General features: G+C 46.3%; 2 protein-coding genes across 2 annotated transcripts in view; one reads left to right on the top strand and one right to left on the bottom strand.

The window, feature by feature from the left end:
• Nucleotides 1-11268: 11268 nt before the first annotated feature.
• The window catches only part of KLHDC7A (kelch domain containing 7A), a 105459-nt gene continuing 96070 nt past the window's right edge, over nucleotides 11269-20657 (bottom strand). The window contains exon 2 of the mRNA XM_073656171.1: nucleotides 11269-12591. The gene's annotated coding sequence lies outside the window, so the exon portion shown is untranslated. The remainder of the gene's footprint in view (nucleotides 12592-20657) is intronic.
• Nucleotides 11637-12565, top strand: LOC141171713 (uncharacterized; the record flags this gene model as incomplete). The annotated part of the gene is made up of 1 exon (XM_073655363.1): nucleotides 11637-12565. A coding segment is annotated over one exon (795 nt), but the record flags the coding sequence as incomplete, so codon positions are not given.

Below are 20657 nucleotides of genomic sequence, written 5' to 3'. Positions count from 1 at the left end.
GCTTGATCACCTTATTCTCTTACACTCTGCCTGATCACCTCCATCACCTTTCTCTACACTCTGCCTGATCACCCCTCCATCACCTTCTTCTCTTACACTCTGCCTGATCACCTCCATCACCTTCTTCTCTTACACTCTGCCTGATCACCTCCATCACCTTCTTCTCTTACACTCTGCCTGATCACCTCCATCACCTTCTTCTCTTACACTCTGCTTGATCACCTCCATCACCTTCGTCTCTTACACTCTGCCTGATCACCTCCATCACCTTCTTCCTCTTACACTCTGCCTGATCACCTCCATCACCTTCTTCTCTTACACTCTGCCTGATCACCTCCATCACCTTCTTCTCTCTTACACTCTGCCTGATCACCTCCATCACCTTCTTCTCTTACATTCTGCTTGATCACCTCCATCACCTTCTTCTCTTACAATCTGCCTGATCACCTCCATCACCTTCTTGTCTTACACTCTGCTTGATCACCTCCATCACCTTCTTCTCTTACACTCTGCCTGATCACCTCCATCACCTTCTTCTCTTACACTCTGCCTGATCACCTCCATCACCTTCTTCTCTTACACTCTGCCTGATCACCTCCATCACCTTCTTCTCTTACACTCTGCCTGATCACCTCCATCACCTTCTTCTCTTACACTCTGCCTGATCACCTCCATCACCTTCTTCTCTTACACTCTGCTTGATCACCTCCATCACCTTCTTCTCTTACACTCTGCCTGATCACCTCCATCACCTTCTTCTCTTACACTCTGCCTGATCACCTCCATCACCTTCTTCTCTTACACGCTGCCTGATCACCTCCATCACCTTCTCTCTTACACTCTGCCTGATCACCTCCATCACCTTCTTCTCTTACACTCTGCTTGATCACCTCCATCACCTTCTTCTCTTACACTCTGCCTGATCACCTCCATCACCTTCTTCTCTTACACTCTGCCTGATCACCTCCATCACCTTCTTCTCTTACACTCTGCCTGATCACCTCCATCACCTTCTTCTCTTACACTCTGCCTGATCACCTCCATCACCTTCTTCTCTTACACTCTGCCTGATCACCTCCATCACCTTCTTCTCTTACACTCTGCCTGATCACCTCCATCACCTTCTTCTCTTACACTCTGCCTTGATCACCTCCATCACCTTCTTCTCTTACACTCTGCCTGATCACCTCCATCACCTTCTTCTCTTACACTCTGCCTGATCACCTCCATCACCTTCTTCTCTTACACTCTGCCTGATCACCTCCATTCACCTTCTTCTCTTACACTCTGCCTGATCACCTCCATCACCTTCTTCTCTTACACTCTGCCTGATCACCTCCATCACCTTCTTCTCTTACACTCTGCCTGATCACCTCCATCACCTTCTTCTCTTACACTCTGCCTGATCACCTCCATCACCTTCTTCTCTTACACTCTGCCTGATCACCTCCATCACCTTCTTCTCTTACACTCTCCTGATCACCTCCATCACCTTCTCTCTTACACTCTGCCTGATCACCTCCAGCACCTTCTTCTCTTACACTCTGCCTGATCACCTCCCAACCTTCATCTCTTACACTCTGCCTGATCACCTCCATCACCTTCTCTCTACACTCTGCCTGATCAACTCCATCACCTTCTTCTCTTACAATCTGCCTAATCACCTCCATCACCTTCTTCTCTTACACTCTACCTGATCAACTCCATCACCTTCTTCTCTTACACTCTGCTTGATCACCTCCATCACCTTCTTCTCTTACATTCTGCCTGATCACCTCCATCACCTTCTTCTCTTTCACTCTGCCTGATCACCTTCTTCTCTTACACTCTGCCTGATCACCTCCATCACCTTCTTCTCTTACATTCTGCCTGATCACGTCCATCACCTTCTTCTCTTACACTCTGCCTGATCACCTTCTTCTCTTACACTCTGCCTGATCACCTCCATCACCTTCTTCTCTTACACTCTGCCTGGTCACCTGCATCACCTTCTTCTCTTACACTCTGCCTGGTCACCTCCATCACATTCTTCTCTTACACTCTGCCTGATCACCTCCATCAACTTCTTCTCTTACACTCTGCCTGATCAACTCCATCACCTTCTTCTCTTACACTCTGCCTGATCACCTCCATCACCTTCTTCTCTTACACTCTGCTTGATCACCTCCATCACCTTCTTCTCTTACATTCTGCCTGATCACCTCCATCACCTTCTTCTCTTACACTCTGCCTGATCACCTCCATCACCTTCTTCTCTTACACTTTGCCTGATCACCTTCTTCTCTTACACTCTGCCTGATCACCTCCATCACCTTCTTCTCTTACACTCTGCCTGATAACTCCATCACCTTCTTCTCTTACACTCTGCCTGATCACCTCCATCACCTTCTTCTCTTACACTCTGCCTTGTCACCTCCATCACCTTCTTCTCTTACACTCTGCCTGATCACCTTCTTCTCTTACACTCTGCCTGATCACCTCCATCACCTTCTTCTCTTACACTCTGCCTGATCACCTCCATCACCTTCTTCTCTTACACTCTGCCTGATCACCTCCATCACCTTCTTCTCTTACACTCTGCCATCATCCAGCCCTTCTGACATTGTCCTCCTCCATCATCCATCTCTTCTCACAGTGTCCTCCTCCATCCATCCAGCCCTTCTCACATTGTCCTCCTCCATCATCCAGCCCTTCTCACTTTGTCCTCCTCCATCATCCAGCCCTTCTCACTTTGTCCTCCTCCATCATCCAGCCCTTCTCACATTGTCCCCCTCCATCATCCAGCCTTCTCACATTGTCCCTCCTCCATCATCCATCTCTTCTCACATTGTCCTCCTCCATCATCCAGCCCTTCTCACTTTGTCCTCCTCCATCATCCAGCCATTCTCACATTGTCCTCCTGTCACGGGTGTGTCGCCACGAAGATCGTCACGATTACACAGCCTGACTTCTCGCAGCTGACTTTTTGGTGCTTTGTGTTTTCGGCAGTGAGGGAGTTAATTCTCTCTCTCTCTGTGCTAGACGAGGTCCAGCCTCGCCCAGCTGCAATCAATGCTGCTGTAGTGAGACTCCCTTCAAATGCCTGCTGGTCTGTTAGGGAAGTGTCGGTGAAAGCATTTCATGCAGACTAACAGAGCGGATCGTGGTTTTTGGAATTTCAGAGATAAGTGTATTTGGAGTGTTTTTCCCTTCCTCGCTTTATCATTTATCTCCTTTCCCGTTGGTGTTCCCTCTGTTGTAGTTGTGTAGTTTTTGTATGCAAGGTGGTTTTGGTTTTTCCCTTGTACTGTCTCGTTCGTCTAAGTACTGTGTGTGGGCATATTATTACTTGTCCCCTTTTGTTGTGATCGGGGTCCTTCTCAGGACTAGATTACTTAGGTGCAGGGATCCTCAGGAGGTAGGGGTTACGCTGGTGGCCTGGACCTCTGTACCTTTAACAGTACCTCCAGGTTGAGGGATTAGTCAGGGCCCCAGCTTAGGGTCAGCTTAGGCCTCCTCCTCCAGTATACAGAGACAGCGTGACATTTTTCATCGACCCACTTAGTTTTTCTCCAGCTACCATGGATCCAGTAGCCGGTCTAGCTCGGCAGTTGCAGAGTTTGTCCATGGAGCTGGCGGACGTTAGGTCCAAGGTTTTGTATCCTCGGGAGCAAGCCGGACCAGAACCTAAAGTAGCTCTCCCTGACAGGTTCACTGGGGGGCGGGACAAGTTTTTTGTTTTCCGGGAGGCATGCAAGTTGTACTTTCGGCTGCGGCCTCGGTCATCGGGGAGTGAAGAACAAAGGGTGGGAATTGTCATCTCGCTCCTACAAGGGGACCCACAATCTTGGGCGTTCTCTCTTCCCCCGGGCTCCCCGCTCTCCAGTCAGTGGATAGGTTTTTCGCTGCTCTGGGACTCGTATATGATGACCCAGATCGGATCTCCCTTGCTGAGTCTAAGTTACGTAGGATCCAGCAGGGAGATCGTCCGGCGGAGGAATTCTGTTCGGAGTTCCGTAGGTGGGCCACGGACACCCAGTGGAATGACCCGGCTCTTAGGAGCCAGTTTGTCAAGGTTTATCCGACAAATTACAGGATGTGTTGGCACAGTATGACTCTCCCGCGTCACTGGAAGCCGCTATGGCCCTTGCTATTCGCGTTGACAGACGGCTTCGGGAGAGGTGCGGGATAACTCTACCCCCTGTGATGACTCCACCTCCTACAAGGTCCCCTCATATGGTGGTTCCCCTGGTCAGTCCAGAGGAGCCTATGCAATTAGGAGGGACATCATTTCGGGGGAGGGGACCGGTGGTGCGCCATAAGACAGGAAGGTGTTTCTTCTGCGGGAGAAAGGGACATTTTATTGGGGGGTGTCCATCCCGTCCCTTGCAGAGTGAAGAGTCGTCGGAAAACTGTTGATCCCAGGTTGTGTGGTGGACGGCAATCTGGGAGTAGGTATTTCGTCCCTAAGTTCGTCTCAGTTTCTCGTACCGGCGGAGGTGGTGGTGGGTACGAGAACTGAGAGGATATCTGTTCTTCTGGATAGTGGGGCCGGGGCTAATCTGGTTGATGCTCGGTTTGCCTGGGTTCAAGGTATGCGATTGAGTGAGTTGGCTAAACCCATCCCCATATTCTCGATCGATGCCAGGCCTCTCGGTCAGGGAAGTTTTTTGCAAGCTGTGCATGACGTAAAACTTCAAGTGGGGGTGATACATAAAGAACTGTTGTCTTGCTACGTGTTGGAGGGTCTTCCCACTCCTATAGTGTTGGGCCTTCCTTGGTTAACTAAGCATAACCCGGTTATTAATTGGCAAACCAGAGAGATAAGCCAATGGAGTAAATTCTGTAATAAAAACTGCATGAACACAGTCATCGGTGCGGTTACTCCTTGGGTCTTACCTCCATTTCTGGCGGACTTTGAGGATGTATTCTCGGAGAAAGGGTGTCAGGAACTACCTCCTCATCGCGAGTATGACTGTTCTGTAAAACTGCTCCCTGAGGCCAAGTTACCTAAAGCTAGGTTGTATAACCTTTCTGGTCCTGAGAGGCAGGCCATGAAGGATTATATTTCAGAAAGTCTGGCTAAGGGGCATATTAGACCTTCATCTTCACCGGTGGCTGCGGGGTTCTTCTTTGTTAAGAAGAAAGATGGAGGCCTACGCCCTTGCCTGGATTTCCGTGAACTTAATCGGATTACGGTCCGAGATCCGTATCCGCTCCCACTTATTCCCGATCTCTTTAATCAGATCGTGGGCGCCAAATGGTTCTCTAAGTTGGATCTCAGGGGGGCGTACAATCTGATTAGGATGAAGGAGGGGGATGAGTGGAAGACGGCGTTTAACACTCCGGAGGGGCATTATGAGAACCTTGTCATGCCATTCGGTCTGACTAATGCCCCGGCGGTGTTCCAACACTTTGTTAATGACATTTTTCGCCGCCTGGTGGGACAGTTTGTTGTCATATATCTGGATGATATCTTAATTTACTCGCCGGATCTGGTGTCTCATCAGGAGCACGTTAGGCAGGTGTTACAGATCTTGCGGGATAATAAACTGTATGCCAAATGGGAAAAGTGTGTGTTCGCCGTACAGGAACTCCAGTTTTTAGGCTTCCTGGTTTCAGCGTCCGGTTTTCGTATGGACCCTGGGAAAGTGTGGGCAGTTCTTGAGTGGGATCGGCCAGAGAATCTTAAGGCACTACAACATTTCCTGGGGTTTGCTAATTATTACCGGAAGTTCATTCGTAATTTCTCGTCCGTGGTTAAGCCTCTCACAGACATGACTAAAAAGGGGACGGATTTTTCTAGGTGGTCTGACAAGGCTTGTCAAGCATTCTCCTGCTTGAAAAAATGTTTTGCCTCGGCACCCATACTCATTCAACCTGATGCGTCACAGCCATTCATTGTAGAGGTAGACGCTTCCGAGGTAGGGGTGGGAGCAGTATTGTCACAGGGTTCGTCCCCTGGTAAGTGGCATCCGTGCGCCTTTTTCTCTAAAAAATTGTCGTCCGCTGAGAGGAATTACGATGTCGGCAATAGGGAACTCTTGGCCATTAAGTTAGCTTTTGAGGAGTGGCGCCATTTTTTGGAGGGGGCAGTCCATCCGGTCACCGTCATCACCGATCACAAGAACCTGCTATATCTGGAGTCCGCGAAACGTCTGAATCCCAGACAAGCTAGGTGGTCATTGTTTTTTACCAGGTTTAATTTTGTCGTTACATATCGTCCTGGGTCAAAAAATGTAAAGGCGGATGCCTTATCTCGTAGTTTCCCTGGGGCCGGGAATACGGACGACCCGATTCCTATCCTTCAGGAGGGGGTGGTGGTTTCGGCAGTATGCTCTGAGCTGGAGGAGGAGGTATTGGAGGCTCAGGGGGACACCCCTGTTGGACCTCCGGGGAGACTGTTTGTTCCAGATCAGTTGCGACAAAAGGTGATCGAGGCACACCATAACTCAGTTTTTGCAGGACACCCGGGGAGTAGAGCAACTGTGGATCTCCTCTCGCGTCGGTTTTGGTGGCCTAACTTACATAAGGAGGTGGTAACTTTTGTCGCGTCCTGTGGGGTTTGTGCGCGCTCTAAGACCTCACATACCCGTCCGTCTGGGGCCCTCTTACCTTTGAAGATCCCGGAGCGTCCTTGGACTCATCTGTCTATGGACTTTATTACGGACCTCCCTCCGTCTTCGGGTAAAACGGTCATACTCGTTGTAGTGGACAGGTTCAGCAAGATGGCACATTTTATCGCTCTTCCGGCTCTCCCTAATGCTAAAACTCTTGCGCAGGTGTTCATTGGGGAGATTGTGAGGCTTCACGGGGTACCCTCCGATGTGGTGTCTGATTGGGGGTCTCAGTTTGTGTCCAAGTTCTGGAAGGCGTTTTGTGCACGGCGGGGGATGCATTTGTCATTCTCATCGGCTTTTCATCCTCAGACCAATGGTCAGACGGAACGTATGAACCAGAGCTTGGAGACATATCTCCGGTGTTTTGTGTCAGAGAACCAGGAGGACTGGGCTTCTTTCTTACCTCTAGCAGAGTTTGCTCTTAATAATAGGCGGAGCGAGTCCACTGGTAAGTCCCCGTTTTTTGGGGCATATGGTTTTCACCCCCAGTTTTGTACTTTCAGTAGGGGGGGCTCTTCGGGGGTTCCTGAGGAGGAACGATTTTCCTCATCACTCGCTTCAGTATGGAGAGGGGTGCTGAAGAATCTGAATACTATGGGGAACCGATACAAACGTATGGCTGATAGGAGGAGAGTGTCTGGTCCAGACCTAAGTGTGAACGATCGGGTATGGTTGTCTACCAGGAATATAAAACTTAAGGTTCCCTCCTGGAAACTGGGTCCCAGGTTCATCGGGCCGTACAGAATCAGTTCTATTATTAATCCGGTGGCATTCCGTCTTGACCTCCCCCCTACGTTTAAAATTCACAACGTGTTCCACAGATCGTTGCTTAAGAGGTATGTGGCGCCGGTGGTACCGTCACCTTTACCTCCCCCTCCAGTGGTGGTCAAGGGTAACTTGGAGTTCCAGGTATCGAGGGTCATCGATTCACGCTTTAATCGCCGGTCCCTTCAGTACCTGGTTCATTGGAAAGGGTATGGTCCTGAGGAGAGGATGTGGGTTCCTGCGTCGGATATTAACGCAGACCGATTAGTTCGGGCCTTCCACACGACTCACCCAGATAAACCTGGCCCTGAGGGTCCGGAGGCCCCTCGTAGAAGGGGGGGTACTGTCACGGGTGTGTCGCCACGAAGATCGTCACGATTACACAGCCTGACTTCTCGCAGCTGACTTTTTGGTGCTTTGTGTTTTTCGGCAGTGAGGGAGTTAATTCTCTCTCTCTCTGTGCTAGACGAGGTCCAGCCTCGCCCAGCTGCAATCAATGCTGCTGTAGTGAGACTCCTTCAAATGCCTGCTGGTCTGTTTGGGAAGTGTCGGTGAAAGCATTTCATGCAGACTAACAGAGCGGATCGTGGTATTTGGAGTTTCTGAGATAAGTGTATTTGGAGTGTTTTTTCCCTTCCTCGCTTTATCATTTATCTCCTTTCCCGTTGGTGTTCCCTCTGTTGTAGTTGTGTAGTTTTTGTATGCAAGGTGGTTTTGGTTTTTCCCTTGTACTGTCTCGTTCGTCTAAGTACTGTGTGTGGGCATATTATTACTTGTCCCCTTTTGTTGTCATCGGGGTCCTTCTCAGGACTAGATTACTTAGGTGCAGGGATCCTCAGGAGGTAGGGGTTACGCTGGTGGCCTGGACCTCTGTACCTTTAACAGTACCTCCAGGTAGAGGGATTAGTCAGGGCCCCAGCTTAAGGTCAGCTTAGGCCCCCCTCCTCCAGTATACAGAGACAGCGTGACACCTCCTCCATCATCCAGCCCCTTTCACATTGTCCTCCTCCATCATCCAGCCCTTCTCACATTGTCCCCCTCCATCATCCAGCCCTTCTCACATTGTCCCCCTCCATCATCCAGCCCTTCTCACATTTTCCTCCTCCATCATCCAGCCCTTCTCACATTGTCCTCCTCCATCATCCAGCCCTTCTCACATTGTCCTCCTCCATCATCCAGCCCTTCTCACATTGTCCTCCTCCATCATCCAGCCCTTCTCACATTGTCCTCCTCCGTCATCCAGCCCTTCTCATATTGTCCTCCTCCGTCATCCTGCCCTTCTCACTTTGTCCTCCTACATCATCCAGCCCTTCTCACATTGTCCTCTTCCATCATCCATCTCTTCTCACATTGTCCTCCTCCATCATCCATCTCTTCTCACATTGTCCTCCTCCATCATCCAGCCCTTCTCACATTGTCCCCCTCCATCATCCAGCCCTTCTCACATTGTCCTCCTCCATCATCCAGCCCTTCTCACATTGTCCTCCTCCATCATCCAGCCCTTCTCACATTGTCCTCCTCCATCATCCAACCCTTCTCACATTGTCCTCCTCCATCATCCATCTCTTCTCACATTGTCCTCCTCCATCATCCAGCCCTTCTCACATTGTCCTCCTCCATCATCCAGCCCTTCTCACACTGTCCTCCTTCCACATGGTGGCTTTTCTCTTTTCCGTTTGCTTCATGGTCAACTCTACTGTAATGGATGTCTCCACTCTTATTGTGGTTTACACCATGTGACTTGCAGCACTAAACAACCGATGATCGGGGCTACTTGTTTGCTGATCGGTGGTTAACACCTCGTTCACACAGGCAGGTGATCACTAATGGATCTGATCTCATTGCTCATTGAAAATGATGATCTTTTAAGGAACCAAAAGATCTTTCAACCCAACGAATGAGCGATTATTGGAAACAAGTACATTTTTGATAAATTGTCTCCAAATTCTTATTGACAAAGATCAGTAAAACATTGTAACATTCACACAACAAGCACTAGACAATGGTGGCATAAACATCTCGCCACAGAGTATCAAGTCGTGATTCTCTTGATTTTGGACTCGTTCTCCTCCTGCGAGATGAAAACGTCTTCTAGTGAAGGACAATCCTCAATCCTATTGATTTTCTCTTTATATTAGATCTAAAAATAAAGACAACGAGACTTGTAGAGTCCCGATACTGCATCCAGGCGGGAAATGACTGGCCGAGAGCCGTATGTCACCGCCAGAGGTCGAGGAGGAGACATGAGACTTGGGGTGGAAGGAAAAGACTGAAGTTCTGCCGACTTCTCAAAGTATATAATGCCGTTACTTCATTTATATCTGGAATACATTGTTACCAAAAACAAATCCCGCCTTATACTACAGTCCCAGCTCATCATCTATACTGCTGACACCAGCCCGTATACCCTGTGTGACAGGTTGTCAGCTCTGCCCCCTAGTGGTGGTGTAATATAGCGACATGTTATCGGCCCGGTTCTCACTTTTGTTGTATGTATTATCTGGATGATTTATGTCATGGAGATGATTGTACCGATTACATTACTAGGATTATTATCTTCTGCTCTTGTGTCATCTGCGTCTATTAATGTCCGGCCGATCCCAGGGTCCTGGGGCATTATCCCACGAGGGCGGCTCATCCCCAGGCACTGGAAATGATGATGATGATGATGATCAGGTCTGCAGGAGACTCAACCGCTCGTTATTATCGAAGGATCAAAGTGTTTATCTGAGTGCAAATATCACCGGGAGACTCCAAGATCAAGGATATGTGCAAGAATGGAGAAGCTGTGATACACAGGATGGGATTAGATACAGAGCTCAGCAGACTGTATCACACAGGATGGGATTAGATACAGAGCTCAGCAGACAGTATCACACAGGATAGGATTAGATACACGGTTCAGCAGACAGTATCACACAGGATAGGATTAGATACACGGCTCAGCTGACAGTATCACACAGGATAGGATTAGATACACGGCTCAGCAGTCAGTATCACACAGGATAGGATTAGATACACGGCTCAGCAGACAGTATCACACAGGATAGGATTAGATACACAGCTCAGCAGACAGTATCACACAGGAGAGGATTAGATACACGGCTCAGCAGACAGTATCACACAGGATAGGATTAGATACACGGCTCAGCTGACAGTATCACACAGGATAGGGTTAGATACACGGCTCAGCAGACAGTATCACACAGGATAGGATTAGATACACGGCTCAGCTGACAGTATCACACAGGATAGGATTAGATACACAGCTCAGCAGACAGTATCACACAGGATAGGATTAGATACACAGCTCAGCAGACAGTATCACACAGGAGAGGATTAGATACACGGCTCAGCAGACAGTATCACACAGGATAGGATTAGATACACGTCTCAGCAGTCAGTATCACACAGGATAGGATTAGATACACGGCTCAGCAGACAGTATCACACAGGATAGGATTAGATACACGGCTCAGCAGACAGTATCACACAGCATAGGATTAGATACACGGCTCAGCAGACAGTATCACACAGGAGAGGATTAGATACACGGCTCAGCAGACAGTATCACACAGGAGAGGATTAGATACACGGCTCAGCAGACAGTATCACACAGGAGAGGATTAGATACACGGCTCAGCAGACAGTATCACACAGGAGAGGATTAGATACACGGCTCAGCAGACGTATCACACAGGATAGGATTAGATACACGGCTCAGCAGTCAGTATCACACAGGATGGGATTAGATACACAGCTCAGCAGACAGTTCACTACTGAACCGCAAACAATAACACAGGACAAGATGATTATAAAAATCAATATTAAGATCAATTATATGATATTATTTTATATTATTCTCATGAAAAGTTACAAAACGCACAAAGCAGATTTTGCGGCAAGAAATAAACTACAAGCAGTTTCATCCAACAGAACCGCAACCGTCTGAACCAAAGGGGCAAATAATAAAGTACAAAGTGCACATGGCTGAAAACCGTATTACTCCTACATCGCCGACATCACCCCATCACCGAGGCGTCACATCCGGGCCTGTGTGCACCGTGACATGGCTACTCTCTGAGCTCTGATAGAGTCAGGTAAATGCAGCTCTGGATGTGACTAGAGTATAAGACCTGATACAACTTCAGCTCTACAGTTCTTCAGTGAATTGCTTTATAATTTTCCCGGGATTTCTATATCGTTGGTTCCACACGTTGATATTTGGTGTCTGCATATAAAATACAGTAAATGTTTCTTCTTTCCCTATAAATTGGCGGCATCACCGGAGCACAACATGGCCACCTCTGCTGTGTCCGACGCTCCAGAGGAGACGGTGAGAGTGCTGACGGTGAGAGTGCTGACGGTGAGAGTGCTGACGGTGAGAGTGCTGATGGTGAGAGTGCTGACGGTGAGAGTGCTGATGGTGAGAGTGCTGACGGTGAGAGTGCTGACGGTGAGAGTGCTGACGATGAGAGTGCTGACGATGAGAGTGCTGACGGTGAGAGTGCTGACGGTGACAGTGCTGACGATGAGTGTGCTGACAATGAGAGTGCTGACAGTGAGAGTGCTGACAGTGAGGGTGCTGACGGTGAGAGTGCTGACGATGAGAGTGCTGACGGTGAGAGTGCTGACGGTGAGAGTGCTGACGGTGAGAGTGCTGACAGTGAGGGTGCTGACGGTGAGAGTGCTGACGGTGAGAGTCCTGAAGATGAGAGTCCTGAAGATGAGAGTCCTGAAGATGAGAGTCCTGAAGATGAGAGTGCTGACGATGAGAGTCCTGATGTTGAGAGTCCTGATGATGAGAGTGCTGATGATGATTGTCCTGATGATGAGAGTGCTGATGATGACAGTCCTGATGATGAGAGTGCTGACGATGAGAGTCCTGATGTTGAGAGTCCTGATGATGAGAGTGCTGATGATGATTGTCCTGATGATGAGAGTGCTGATGATGAGAGTGCTGATGATGAGAGTCCTGATGTGAATCCTGATGAGAGTTCTGATGTGAATCCTGATGAGAGTCCTGATGTTGAGAGTCCTGATGATGAGCCTCCGCTCCTGCATTAAACACTTATGCACATTCCTCCTGCTACATTTCTTCACTCCCCACAGTATCGTCTTCTCGCCGCCGCCATCTCTGATAAAAGTCAATACTCTTCTTTTAAAATTCATTTTTCTTACACCAAACCTCAGATCTGAGCCCGTGGAGATTGACATATCTGCAAAGCTGCGGCATCAAATATAAATTAGAAAAAAAATCACATTAAATGGTAGTGAGAAAAATGGAATAAGGCAGAAATGGCGTCACCGGCGGCTCCCGGGCGCATCAAAAGCCGACTCCATTACCTGCAACCTGATGCTACAGATAGAGATACAGATTGTCACCTCTGCATATCAAGCACGACCCAGGGAATGTCTGTACGGGGCGAGCGCCCACATAACGGGGTAACGAGTGGACACCTCACAACCACCGATTGGTCAGAGGCTAAGGCGAAGTTCACACGTATCAGATTTGCCTGTGATAAATCCCACATGAGTTTGTCAAAGCAGAAATCCAATACTGTAAGGGTAAGTTCAGACAGGTTGGATTTGATACAGATATTTTGCAGCAAAATCCCTATTTTCCTTGAGTGCTCACTCATCCCTGGTCCCTGTCTCATCCCTGGTCCCTGTCCCATCCCTGGTCCCTGTCCCATCCCTGGTCCCTGTCTCATCCCTGGTCCCTGTCTCATCCCCGGTCCCTGTCTCTTCCCTGGTCCCTGTCCCCTCCCTGGTCCCTGCCCCATCCCTGGTCCCTGTCCCATCCCTGGTCCCTGTCCCATCCCTGGTCCCTGTCTCATCCCTGGTCCCTGTCTCATCCCTGGTCCCTGTCCCATCCCTGGTCCCTGTCTCATCCCTGGTCCCTGTCCCATCCCTGGTCCCATCCCTGGTCCCTGTCCCATCCCTGGTCCCTGTCTCATCCCTGGTCCCTGTCTCATCCCTGGTTCCTGTCCCATCCCTGGTCCCTGTCCCATCCCTGGTTCCTGTCTCATCCCTGGTCCCTGTCTCATCCCCGGTCCCTGTCTCTTCCCTGGTCCCGGTCTCGTCCCTGGTCTCTGTCTCATCCCCTGTCCCTGTCTCATCCCCGGTCCCTGTCTCATCCCTGGTCCCTGTCCCATCCCTGGTCTCTGTCCCATCCCTGGTCCCTGTCTCATCCCTGGTCCCTGTCTCATCCCTGGTCCCTGGTCCCTGTCTCTTCCCTGGTCCCTGTCCCCTCCCTGGTCCCTGTCTCGTCCCTGGTCTCTGTCTCATCCCCTGTCCCTGTCTAATCCCCGGTCCCTGTCTAATCCCCGGTCCCTGTCTCATCCCCGGTCCCTGTCTCATCCTCGTTCCTTGTCTCATTCCTGGTCCCTGTCCCATTCCTGGTCCCTGTCTCATCCCTGGTCCCTGTCCCCTCACCATTCTCTGTCTCATCCCCGGTCCCTGTCCGGTCCCTCCCTGGTCCCTGTCCCCTCCCCAGTCCCTGTCTCATCCCTGTTCCTTGTCTCATCCCCGTTCCTTGTCTCATCCCCGTTCCTTATCTCATCCCCGGTCTCTGTCTCATCCCCGGTCTCTGTCTCAACCCCGGTCCCTGTCTCATCACCGGTCCCTGTATCACCGGTCCCTGTATCATCCCCGGTCCCTGTCTCATCCCCGGTCCCTGTCTCATCCCCGGTCCCTGTCTCAACCCCGGTCCCTGTCTCATCACCGGTCCCTGTCTCATCACCGGTCTCTGTCTCATCCCCGGTCCCTGTCTCATCCCCGGTCCCTGTCTCATCCCCGGTCGCTGTCTCATCCCCGTTCCCTGTCTCATCCCCGGTCTCTGTCTCATCCCCGGTCCCTGTCTCATCCCCGTTCCTTGTCTCATCCCCGTTCCTTGTCTCATCCCCGTTCCCTGTCTCATCCCCGTTCCTTGTCTCATCCCCGTTCCTTGTCTCATCCCCGTTCCCTGTCTCATCCCCGGTCCCTGTCTCACCCCCGGTCCCTGTCTCATCACCGGTCCCTGTCTCATCACCGGTCCCTGTCTCATCCCCGGTCCCTGTCTCATCCCCGGTCCCTGTCTCATCCCTGGTCCCTGTCTCATCCCCGTTCCCTGTCTCATCCTCGGTCTCTGTCTCATCCCCGGTCCCTGTCTCATCCCCGGTCCTTGTCTCATCCCCGGTCCTTGTCTCATCCCCGGTCCTTGTCTCATCCCCGGTCCTTGTCTCATCCCCGGTCCTTGTCTCATCCCCGGTCCTTGTCTCATCCCCGGTCCTTGTCTCATCCCCGTTCCTTGTCTCATCCCCGGTCCCTGTCTTATCCCCGGTCCCTGTCTCATCCCCGGTCCTTGTCTCATCCCCGGTCCTTGTCTCATCCCCGGTCCTTGTCTCATCCCCGGTCCTTGTCTCATCCCCGGTCCTTGTCTCATCCCCGGTCCTTGTCTCATCCCCGGTCGCTGTCTCATCCCCGGTCGCTGTCTCATCCCCGGTCTCTGTCTCATCCCCGGTCCCTATCTCATCCCTGTTCCTTGTCTCATCCCCGTTCCTTGTCTCATCCCTGTTCCTTGTCTCACCCCCGGTCCCTGTCTCATCACCGGTCCCTGTCTCATCCCCGGTCTCTGTCTCATCCCCGGTACCTGTCTCATCCCCGGTCCTTGTCTCATCCCCGGTCCTTGTCTCATCCCCGATCCTTGTCTCATCCCCGTTCCTTGTCTCATCCCCGTTCCTTGTCTCATCCCCGGTCCTTGTCTCATCCCCGGTCCTTGTCTCATCCCCGGTCCTTGTCTCATCCCCGGTCCTTGTCTCATCCTCGTTCCTTGTCTCATCCTCGTTCCTTGTCTCATCCTCGTTCCTTGTCTCATCCTCGTTCCTTGTCTCATCCCCGTTCCTTGTCTCATCCCCGTTCCTTGTCTCATCCCCGGTCCTTGTCTCATCCCCGGTCCTTGTCTCATCCCCGTTCCTTGTCTCATCCCCGTTCCTTGTCTCATCCCCGTTCCTTGTCTCATCCCCATTCCTTGTCTCATCCCCGGTCCCTGTCTACATGACACCGCTGGAACCGTCCATTGTGATGGCTTCTGTGTCATTACGGGAGCTGCAGACTATTGGGAGTATCTGCGCCTGTAGATTTAGCTGCGGATTTGCTACTAATTCACAGCAAAATTTCCACAACTAAAATTTTGTTGCAGATCTTTATTTCTCGACCCTCAATACATCTTTGCTCTTTCCACCTTACAAGACATTCTGCTTATTGAAAGGGATTCTGCAATCCAAACTGTCAGCAAAGTATATATATAACCCCATGGGAATGGTGTTCTCATCCCTGCCTCCATTCTGCAGAAACTGAAGTTTAATCAAATATGCTAATTAGCGTGTTAGGTGCACCCTGGGTGTGGTCAAGAGGCTCCGTGCACCGCTCCGCCTATTGGTTTTGCATGTCTCCGCCTCCTTTTGTGCTGATTGACAGCTCTGATCGGCTTCAGCTTTCCTTTTTGCAAACAGAAAATATCTGCAACATTTCCAGCCTGTGTAAACTGTCTCCTAAACTCAAACTTTTTGCTACAGATTTTTTTTTTTTACATTAAATTCAGACTCCCGGGAGCAGGGATGAAGTTCAGGACCCGAAGACGACGTATAATGTTCTATTATATACTGATGCCTCATAAATAATGGCGCAGAAATGGCGTCCTGATATTGAGACGCCGATTACTTTCGGCCACTTTTTATTTATCTCCGTTTAATCCGGCTGTAATTTTTCTCGGCGGACGCCCGGACACTGACGCGTTTTGGACTAAATGAAATGACAATTCCCTTCGGATCGCTTCTTGAGGAAATGGAATATAATGTGATGTCGCTGCCGACGGAAGCAGGTAGAGAATCTCAATGTGGCTGATATCAAGTCTGCAGAAAAAACCCAAACCAGAGACGCCAGATAGAAGAAACGGGGAGTGAGAAGGTGCGGAGCGGGCTGTCAGCGGCTCATCAAGGGGGGATCAGTGAGTGGTGGTTACTTCTTTCATTAATTAGGAACATACAACACTGTTACATCCAGATTTTTGAGGAATACCGGTACATACAAGAATATAACTACGATTATACTGCCCCTGTATACAAGAATATAACCACTATAATACTGCCCCCTATGTACAAGAATATAACTACTATAATACTGCCCCCTATGTACAAGAATATAACCACTATAATACTGCCCCTATGTACAAGAATATAACTACTATAATACTGCTCCTATGTACAAGAATATAACTACTATAATACTGCCCCTATGTACAAGAATATAACTACTATAATACTGCCCCTATGTACAAGAATATAACTACTATAATACTGCTCCCTATGTACAAGAATATAACTACTATAATACTGCCCCTGTGTACAAGAATATAACTACTATAATACTGCTCCCTATGTACAAGAATATAACTACTATAATACTGCCCCTGTGTACAAGAATATAACTACTATAATACTGCTCCTATGTACAAGAATATAACTACTATAATACTGCCCCTGTGTACAAGAATATAACTACGATTATACTGCCCCTGTATACAAGAATATAACCACTATAATACTGCCCCTATGTACAAGAATATAACTACTATAATACTGCTCCTATGTACAAGAATATAACTACTGTAATGCTGCTTCTATATACAAGAATATAACTACTATAATACTGCTCCTATGTACAAGAATATAACTACTATAATACTGCCCCCTATGTACAAGAATATAACTACTATAATACTGCCCCTATGTACAAGAATATAACTACTATAATACTGCTCCTATGTACAAGAATATAACTACTATAATACTGCTCCTATGTACAAGAATATAACTACTATAATACTGCCCCCTATGTACAAGAATATAACTACTATAATACTGCCCCTATGTACAAGAATATAACTACTATAATACTGCTCCTATGTACAAGAATATAACTACTATAATACTGCCCCTATGTACAAGAATATAACTACTATAATACTGCTCCTATGTACAAGAATATAACTACTATAATACTGCTCCTATGTACAAGAATATAACTACTATAATACTGCCCCCTATGTACAAGAATATAACTACTATAATACTGCTCCTATGTACAAGAATATAACTACTATAATACTGCTCCTATGTACAAGAATATAACTACTGTAATGCTGCTTCTATATACAAGAATATAACTACTATAATACTGCTCCTATGTACAAGAATATAACTACTATAATACTGCCCCCTATGTACAAGAATATAACTACTATAATACTGCTCCTATGTACAAGAATATAACTACTATAATACTGCTCCTATGTACAAGAATATAACTACTATAATACTGCTCCTATGTACAAGAATATAACCACTATAATACTGCCCCTATGTACAAGAATATAACTACTATAATACTGCTCCTATGTACAAGAATATAACTACTGTAATGCTGCTTCTATATACAAGAATATAACTACTATAATACTGCTCCTATGTACAAGAATATAACTACTATAATACTGCCCCCTATGTACAAGAATATAACTACTATAATATTGCCCCTATGTACAAGAATATAACTACTATAATACTGCTCCTATGTACAAGAATATAACTACTATAATACTGCCCCCTATGTACAAGAATATAACTACTATAATACTGCCCCTATGTACAAGAATATAACTACTATAATACTGCTCCTATGTACAAGAATATAACTACTATAATACTGCCCCTATGTACAAGAATATAACTACTATAATACTGCTCCTATGTACAAGAATATAACTACTATAATACTGCTCCTATGTACAAGAATATAACTACTATAATACTGCCCCCTATGTACAAGAATATAACTACTATAATACTGCTCCCTGTGTGCAAGAATATAACTACTGTAATACTGCCCCTATGTACAAGAATATAACTACTATAATACTGCTCCTATGTACAAGAATAACTACTATAATACTGCCCCCTATGTACAAGAATATAACTACTATAATACTGTCCCTATGTACAAGAATGTAACTACTATAATACTGCTCCTATGTACAAGAATATAACTACTATAATACTGCTCCTATGTACAAGAATAACTACTATAATACTGCCCCCTATGTACAAGAATATAACTAATATAATAATGCCCCTATGTACAAGAATATAACTACTATAATACTGCTCCTATGTACAAGAATAACTACTATAATACTGCCCTCTATGTACAAGGATATAACTACTATAATACTGCTCCCTATGTACAAGAATATAACTACTATAATACTGCCTCATATGTACAAGAATATAACTATTATAATACTGCTCCTATGTAGAAGAGTATAACTACTATAATACTGCTCCTATGTACAAGAATATAACTACTATAATACTGCTCCCTATGTACAAGAATATAACTACTATAATACTGCCCCCTATGTACAGGAATATAACTACTATAATACTGCTCCATGTGTGCAAGAATATAACTACTGTAATACTGCCCCTATGTACAAGAATAAAACTACTATAATACTGCCCGTATGTACAAGAATATAACTACTATAATACTGCCCCCTATGTACAAGATTATAACTACTATAATACTACCCCCTATGTACAAGAATATAACTACTATAATACTACCCCCAATGTCCTATGTACAAGAATATAACTACTATAATACTGCCCCCTATGTACAAGAATATAACTACTATAATACTGCCCCTGTGTACAAGAATATAAGTACTATAATACTGCCCATATGTACAAGAATATATCTACTATAATACTGCCCCTATGTACAAGAATATAACTACTATATTACTGCTCCTATGTACAAGAATATAACTACTATAATACTGCCCCCTATGTACAAGAATATAACTACTATAATACTGCCCCCTATGTACAAGAATATAACTACTATAAAACTGCTCCTATGTACAAGAATATAACTACTATAATACTGCTCCTATGTACAAGAATATAACTACTATAATACTGCTGCTATGTACAAGAATATAACTACTATAATACTGCCCCCTATGTACAAGAATATAACTACTATAAAACTGCTCCTATGTACAAGAATATAACTACTATAATACTGCTCCTATGTACAAGAATATAACTACTATAATACTGCTCCTATGTACAAGAATATAACTACTATAATACTGTCCAATATGTACAAGAATATAACTACTATAATACTGCTCCTATGTACAAGAATATAACTACTATAATACTGCTGCTATGTACAAGAATATAACTACTATAATACTGTCCCATATGTACAAGAATATAACTACTATAAAACTGCTCCTATGTACAAGAATATAACTACTATAATACTGCTGCTATGTACAAGAATATAACTACTATAATACTGCTCCCTATGTACAAGAATATATCTACTATAATACTGCCCCTATGTGCAAGAATATAACTACTATAATACTGCTCCTATGTACAAGAATATAACTACTATAATACTGCTCCTATGTACAAGAATATAACTACTATAATACTGCTGCTATGTACAAGAATATAACTACTATAATACTGCTCCTATGTACAAGAATATAACTATTATAATACTGCCCCTATGTACAAGAATATAACTACTATAATACTGCTGCTATGTACAAGAATATAACTACTATAATACTGCTCCTATGTACAAGAATATAACTACTATAATACTGCCCCTATGTACAAGAATATAACTACTATAATACTGCTCCTATGTACAAGAATATAACTACTATAATACTGCTCCTATGTACAAGAATATAACTACTATAATAATGCCCCTATGTACAAGAATATAACTACTATAATACTGCCCCTATGTACAAGAATATAACTACTATAATACTGCCCCCTATGTACAAGAATATAACTACTATAATACTGCCCCTATGTACAAGAATATAACTACTGTAATACTGCTCCTTTGTACAAGAATATAACTACTATAATACTGCCCCTATGTACAAGAATATAACTACTATAATACTGCCCCCTATGTACAAGAATATAACTACTATAATACTGCCCCTATGTACAAGAATATAACTACTATAATACTGCTCCTATGTACAAGAATATAACTACTATAATACTGCTCCTATGTACAAGAATATAACTACTATAATACTGCCCCTATGTACAAGAATATAACTACTTTAATACTGCTCCTATGTACAAGAATATAACTACTATAATACTGCCCCCTATGTACAAGAATATAACTACTATAATACTG

Source organism: Phyllobates terribilis, unplaced genomic scaffold (genome assembly GCF_046119375.1).
Source record: "Phyllobates terribilis strain yellow unplaced genomic scaffold, ASM4611937v1 Scaffold_12__6_contigs__length_324123572, whole genome shotgun sequence".
NCBI classification, from domain to species: domain Eukaryota; kingdom Metazoa; phylum Chordata; class Amphibia; order Anura; family Dendrobatidae; genus Phyllobates; species Phyllobates terribilis.
Note: the sequence above shows the minus strand (reverse complement) of the source record. Positions and strands in the feature narration are given on the sequence as shown.